A 7500-nucleotide genomic window follows, 5' to 3' on the forward strand; every position below is an offset into this window, starting at 1 on the left:
GAGAGAGGGAGGGAGAGAGAGAGAGAGAGAGAGAGAGGGAGGGAAGGAGAGAGAAAGAGAGATCTTCACCTGCTTCCTCTTATCTGTACAGACACGCACATTCATATATACAGCCTAATTGTCTTGCGCACACACTCTCTCACATTCTTGCACTCTGACGCACACACACGCACACACATTAGAACACACGTGCACACACACACGTACACACACGTTCACACACACTCACACACGTACACACACGTGCGCACACACTCACACATACACCCGCACACACACACACACTCACACACACACATACACAAACACGCGTACACACACACGCACACACACACACACACACGGCACATACAGCAGACACAGGCGCATATTCACGCTCTAATTTTCCTGAATGAACTCTCTGGGAGTGATGTAATCGCCCCGCTCTGTGATTGGCTGAGGGCCGCCGAGGCGCGGGGCAGCGGATCGTGTTACGGGCCCCGGCGACTCACACGAATGTGTCACGCCGCTGTCGCCATAGCGATGATGCAATGGCGTGATGCTGCATTGTGAGCTGATGAGGCCGTGTGGGTTAATGACTCTCTCTCTCTCTCTCTCTTTCCCTCCTTCCCTTTCTCCCCCCGCTCTCTCTCTCTCTCTCTCTCTCTTTCCCTCCTTCCCTTTCTCCCCCTGCTCTCTCTCTCTTTCCCTCCTTCCCTTTCTCCCCCTGCTCTCTCTCTCTCTTTCCCTCCTTCCCTTTCTCCCCCTGCTCTCTCTCTCTCTCTTTCCCTCCTTCCCTTTCTCCCCCTGCTCTCTCTCTCTCTCTCTCTCTCTCTCCCTCTCTCTCTCTCTCAGGGATAATTAAAGTAGGCCGCTGGAACCCGCTGCCCATCCAGTACCTGACTGACGCCCCAGAGGCCACCGTGGCGGACATGCTGCTGGACGTGTATCACATGGTCACACTCCGCATCCAGCTGCAGAGGTCAGAGTCTGGGGGGGGGCACATGGTCACACTCCGCATCCAGCTGCAGAGGTCAGAGTCTGGGGGGGGGGGGGGGGGGGCACATACCGGGGGGGGACAGGGTGGGGCACATGGTCACACTGTATTCAACAGTGTCTGGGGGGAGCCTTTACGGGTTATAGGTTTGAATGTAGCTTTGCACCCAGAACCTTGCCTGCTGTGGTTATTGAGGCCCAGTGAGATCACTGTGAGGATGAGGATGTGTGGATGAGGAAGGAGCTGACTGTGGAGGGACAGGCTAACGGTTTCCACGGTTTCCACGGTTGCCACGGCTGCAGCTTCGCCAAGCTGGAGGACCTGCCGTCGGAGCAGTGGAACCACGCCACCGTGCGCAACGCCCTGAAGGAGCTCCTGAAGGAGATGAACCAGAGCACCCTGGCCAAGGAGTGCCCCCTCTCACAGGTACTAACCCTAACCCTAACCCTAACCCCCTAAACCTGCTCTCCCAGAGCACCCTGGCCAAGGAGTGCCCCCTCTCACAGGTACTAACCCTAACCCTAACCCTAACCCCCTAAACCTGCTCTCCCAGGTACTGTACACCCCCTAAACCTGCTCTACCAAATACTGTGCACCCCCCAAACCTGCTCTACCAGGTACTGTACACCCCCTAAACCCCCTCTCACAGGTACTGTACTCCCCCTAAACCTGCTCTACATGGTACTGTACACCCCCTAAACCTGCTCTATCAAATACTGTACAGCCCCCAAACCTGCACTCACAGGTACTGTACACCCCCTAAACCTGCTCTCACAGGTACTGTACTCCCCCTAAACCCCCTCTCACAGGTACTGTACTCCCCCTAAACCTGCTCTACATGGTACTGTACACCCCCTAAACCTGCTCTACCAAATACTGTACACCCCCTAAACCTGCTCTATCAAATACTGTACAGCCCCCAAACCTGCTCTCACAGGTACTGTACACCCCCTAAACCTGCTCTCCCAGGTACTGTACACCCCCCAAACCCCCTACCAAATACTGTGCAACCCTACCTCCTCTCCCAGGTACTGTACACCCCCCAAACCCCCTACCAAATACTGTGCAACCCTACCTCCTCTCCCAGGTACTGTACACCCCCTAAACCTGCTCTACCAAATACTGTACACCCCCCAAACCCCCTACCAAATACTGTACACCCCTACCTCCTCTCCCAGGTACTGTACACCCCCTAAACCTGCTCTACCAAATACAGTACACCCCCCAAACCCCCTACCAAATACTGTACACCCCTACTTCCTCTCCCAGGTACTGTACACCCCCTAAACCTGCTCTACCAAATACCGTACACTCCTAAACCGCCCTACCAAGAACTTTATACTGTCATTCCAAAAAATGTGACAGAGTACCTTCCCAGCCTGGCTTCTTGCACTCTCTCTCACTGTGTCTCTCCATCTCTGTCTATCTCTGTCTATCTGTCTGTCTGTCTGTCTTTCTCCCTCTCTCTCCCACACACACACACACCCACACACGCACATACACACACACACACGCACACACACATTGGACGATGCCCAGTGTTAGCTACGCGGGCTGCAGTACAGGCACAGACACACGCCGCTGCGCTGTGCGCTGCTAGCCTAGCCTGGCTCTCCGTGCAGCCTCTCCATGTGTGTGTGTGTGTGTGTGTGTGTGTGTGTAAACCAGCCGGGGGGGAAGTGGATGAGGCTGGCGCTGAGCTGTATCGATCGGCGCGGTCCCGTACGCTAAAACCCAACGGCCCAAATGAATGAAGAAATATGAGCGGAGCGCGAGAGCGTGAGAGCGCTGGGGCTGATGTGTCTGTGCTGGGGCGACGCGAGCGCTCGCCGCTCTCTGAGTGAGTGACTAACACCGCGCCATATGGGGCGCGCTCGTTACGACACCCCTGTGGTTAATATATTATCAGAGTAATGTGGAGCGGGGCAGGGCAGCTCGGAGGAGTACCCACCACACTGCCAAACGCGCACACGCATGCAAACACACTCATACACAAGCATGCATACATGCACACACACAAGCATGCACACACACACACACACACACACACTCACATGCAAAAACACACACACACAAGCATGCACACATGCACACACACAAGCATGCACACACACACACTCACATGCAAAAACACACACACACAAGCATGCAAACACACTCATACACAAACATGCACACATGCACACACACAAGCATGCACACACACACGCAAACACACTCATACACAAGCATGCATACATGCACACACAAACACACGCACACACACACACACATATGCGAACACACTCGTACACAAGCATGCACACATGCACATGCACATATACACAAACATGCACACGCACACACACACACACTTACACGCACACAGCCGACACATACATCCACACACACCCACACACACACTCAGATACACACACATGCAAACACACTCATGTACAAGCATGCACACATGCACAAACACACAAGGATGCACACACACACATGCTCACACACACACACACACACTTACACACACACACACACACACACACACGCACACAGCCCACACCTACATCCCCACACACACACACACCCACACACACACACATATAACACACACACGTGCATATATTTAAAAGGTATAATGCATAGCAAAATGTATTTGAGTGAGTTTTGTATTCGGAGTTAACGCATTCCTCTGCAGCGAACACAGTGTGAAACGGATTCTTCCTCCGTTATGCTCTGTATGAATTGCCTTTTTCAAGTTGTCTCCAGACTGTTATCAACCCCAGCTTCTCAATGTACCACTGTGTGTGTGCGTGTGTGCGTGTGCGTGTGCGTGTGCGTGTGTGGGTGTGTGTGTCACTGTTTAGTTGTGTGTGTCTCGGGGTGTGTTTAATTTTGCCATGAGCATCCCCATGTGGCTGTGAACTTGTGGGCAGAGATTTATAGATCCCTGCATGCTGTGTGATGTATTTAAGCAGAGCTGAGTGTGTGGGTGTCAGTCCCTGTACCGATCGCAATCATGCGTGCGGTTTTATTCCTCTCATTCTGTCTTAATCAATCTCCTATAAGTGTGTGTGTGTGTGTGTGTGCCGTGTGCATGTGTGTGTGTGTGTATGTGTGTGCATTACATGACATTGCATTACAGGCATTTAGCAGACACTCTTATCCAGAGTGACTTACACAACTTTTACAGTGCATTTACATTGCATCCGTTTATACAGCTGGATGTATATACTGAAGCAACAGCAGTGTCCTGCCTGGGAATTGAACCTACAAGACCAGCTCCTTACCCATTACTCTCCTCCTGTCCTCCTCTCTTCCACGTCTCTGTCCCTCCCCTTCTTTCCCCTACTCTCTCTATTTTTCTCTATCTCATCATCATCCTATCATCCTCTCCCAGTCCCCTCCATCCCTCACCCTCTCACGTTTCTCTCTCTCTCTCCGCAGAGCATGATCTCCTCCATCGTCAACAGCTCCTACTACGCCAACGTCTCCACCTCCAAGTGCCAGGAGTTCGGCCGCTGGTACAAGAAGTACAAGAAGATAAAGGGTGAGCCAGCTCTGCATTACATTACCTTGCAGGCATTCAGCAGACGCTTATCCAGAGCAACTCACACAACTTTTTATATAGCATTTACACTGCATCCATTTATACAGCGGAAGCAATGCAGGTTAAGTACCTTTGCTCAAGGGTACAACTGCAGTGTCCTACCCAGGAATCGAACCTGTGACCTTAAGGTTACAAGCCCAGCTCCTTACCCATTACACTACACTGCCGCCCTTATAAACCAGCATTGCTGCATGCTCCGCCAAGGCACTGTGACGTCGACCAACGCTGACTGCCTTAACTTCATAATGCCTCGCGATTGGTCGACTGACTGACTGACAGGGGGCTTAGCTTGAATGCTAAACCAATCAGTGTCACCAGAGCAGCAGGGGGGGCGGGACCTCTCCTGAGTTGACCCTACAGTGGTGTTAAGAAACGGGGGGTTTTGGGGGGGGTGGGGGGCCATGGATGGGGGGGGGGGGTAGGGGTTACGGGATATCGGAGATGACAGGCCGGGCTCCACGCTGCATGGTTTATATTATCTCCTAATGTCTCCCTTAATATAGCAGTGGGGACTAAACACTCCTCCACCCTAATCAGAACCAGCCCTCCCCCCGCCTCAAACTCTGGAGTCCTCTTACACATCGGCACTTATAAACTGCCCCCTGCTCTGCTATTTTAGCCTTTTAACTTCAAAATGGACACCCCCCCATCCCCCTCCCACCACCCCACCCACCCACCCAAAAACAGCATAATTATGGCGCGCAGCAGATCAAAAGTCGACACCAAACCCCAAACACACACACACACACACACACACACAAAAAGGGGAGAATCGAAAAGTCCCTTGCACGGTGACGGACAGAGAGGAGTGTTGGTTTATTCCTTGCCGACAGTATTAGTTCTGCTCTTCTACCTTCTGGGGAAAGAACAGCCTCTGTCAGCCTCCAGATGTGAACCCATGAGGAGGGGAGATAAAGAGAGAAAGAACGAGGGCAAACCTACCATTGGCCTGTTGGTGCCGCCATGGGAATCCTATTGGCAGTCACGCGTGCCAATCGTAGTCCCTGAAAAATTGTGATTGGCTCAGAATTTTGGATAATTTGGGGGCCTGTTCCGGTTCCTTTCCCTCTGCTGAGGCACTTGGCTAAAAGTGCCCTGTTTGACTCACATGCTGGACAAACCTCCATGTCCTGAGCTCATGGCCCACAGACTGGTTTGTGATGTGCCCTATGCTCATATGTGTGTGTGTGTGTGTGTGTGTGTGTGTGTGTGTGTGTGTGTGTGTGTGTGTGTATGTGTGTGTGTGTGTGTGTGTGTTTGTGTGTGTGTGTGTGTGTGTGTATGAGGTGGTGGATACTGTGTTTAATCTCTGGTGGTCTCCAACCTCACTTCTTCATCCCGCCTCTTCCTCAGGTGATTACCTGGAGAAGATGTGGCCGAGTCGGGAGAACTCCGAAATCAAAGGTGACTGAGCACGGTTTTGGGTCGGGGGTGCAGGGTAGCCCAGGAGCTGGCGGGACGTGAGTGGGCGGGTTGGACAGGGATTTGGGTAGGGTGTCAGGCAGGGTTTTGGGTAGGGTGTCAGGCAGGGTTTTGGGTAGGGGTACAGGGTAGCCCAGGAGCTGCCAGACCGTGAGGGGGTCAGACAGGGTTTTGGGTAGGGGTACAGGCAGGGATTTGGGCAGGGGGTCAGACAGGGATTTGGGTAGGGGTACAGGCAGGGATTTGGGCAGGGGGTCAGACAGGGTTTTGGGTAGGGGGTCAGACAGGGTTTTGGGTGGGGTGTCAGGCAGGGTTTTGGGTAGGGGTACAGGGTAGCCCAGGAGCTGACGGGACGTGAGGGGGTCAGACAGGGCCGTCCATCTCTCTGCCATTTGTCAGGAGCCAATGATTCGGAACGCCGGGAGTTGCACTAAACCCCGTAATGGGTAACGCCGCTGTGGCCAAGAGTCGCGCCGGTTGACTGCCCTCGCTCGTCCGCGCCCAGTTGACTTTTGGAACGAGCGAATGGGAAATTTAACGAGGTGTGAATTCGGGCCCGCTTCCTTCACCCATCCCCTTTCTTCCTCTCCTGCGCAGTGGAGCGGGACAGCCTGGCCGATTACTGCGTCCTGGGACAGCGGCCTCCTCCTCCTCACCTGGCCGGCCTGGCCCAGATGGGCGGACCCATGGGCGGTGGCGGCGGCGGCGGCGGCGGGTCCCTGGTGAAAGGGGGTTCGGGGGACCCCCAGACCCCGACCCCGCAGCAGCAACAGCAGCAGCAGCAACAGGCCCAGCAGCCCTCCCCCCACGGCCAGCTCCACCACAGCCCCCCGCTGCGCGCCCTCCAGCCCCTGCTGGCCCCCGGCGGCCTGCTGTCCCCCCACCTCAGCCCCCAGCTGGTGCGCCAGCAGTTGGCCATGGCCCACCTCATCAACCAACAGCTGGCGGTCAGCCGCCTGCTGGCCCACCAGCACCCGCAGGCCCTCAACCAGCAGTTCCTCAACCACCCGCCCATCCCCCGCCCCGCCAAGCCCGGCGACCCGGGCGCCAGCCCCTCCGCCGTGGAGGTCTCGCCCGACATCTACCAGCAGGTCCGCGACGAGCTCAAGAGGGCCAGCGTCTCCCAGGCCGTCTTCGCCCGCGTGGCCTTCAACCGCACCCAGGTACCGCCGCTCGCCTGGAGCGCGTCCCGTCCGGCACAGCCTCACCTCACCCAGAACCAACCCCACCTCACCCAGCCCACTGTCCCGTCCAGCACAACTCCACCTCACCCAGCACAGGGTCCCACACAGCACAACCCCACCTCACCCAGAACCAACCCCACCTCACCCAGCCCACTCTCCCACCCAGTACAACCCCATCTCAATCAGAACCAACCCCACCCGACCCAGCACAACACCACCTCACCCAGCACAGGGTCCCGCCCAGCACAACTCCACCCCACACAGTGCAACCCCACCCCACCCAGAACCAACCCCACCTCACCCAGCCCACTGTCCCGTCCAGC

The 7500-nt window shown here is 55.3% G+C and overlaps 1 protein-coding gene across 1 annotated transcript in view; it reads left to right on the top strand.

The window, feature by feature from the left end:
• Positions 1-538: 538 nt before the first annotated feature.
• Positions 539-7500, top strand: part of satb2 (SATB homeobox 2) — a 25762-nt gene continuing 18800 nt past the window's right edge. Inside the window, exons 1-6 of the mRNA XM_035409457.1 lie at positions 539-548; positions 835-961; positions 1279-1402; positions 4409-4511; positions 5925-5975; positions 6591-7156. Coding sequence (XP_035265348.1) covers positions 539-548; positions 835-961; positions 1279-1402; positions 4409-4511; positions 5925-5975; positions 6591-7156 — 981 coding nt within the window. The remainder of the gene's footprint in view (positions 549-834; positions 962-1278; positions 1403-4408; positions 4512-5924; positions 5976-6590; positions 7157-7500) is intronic.

Source organism: Anguilla anguilla, chromosome 3 (assembly GCF_013347855.1).
Source record: "Anguilla anguilla isolate fAngAng1 chromosome 3, fAngAng1.pri, whole genome shotgun sequence".
In the NCBI taxonomy this organism is placed as follows: domain Eukaryota; kingdom Metazoa; phylum Chordata; class Actinopteri; order Anguilliformes; family Anguillidae; genus Anguilla; species Anguilla anguilla.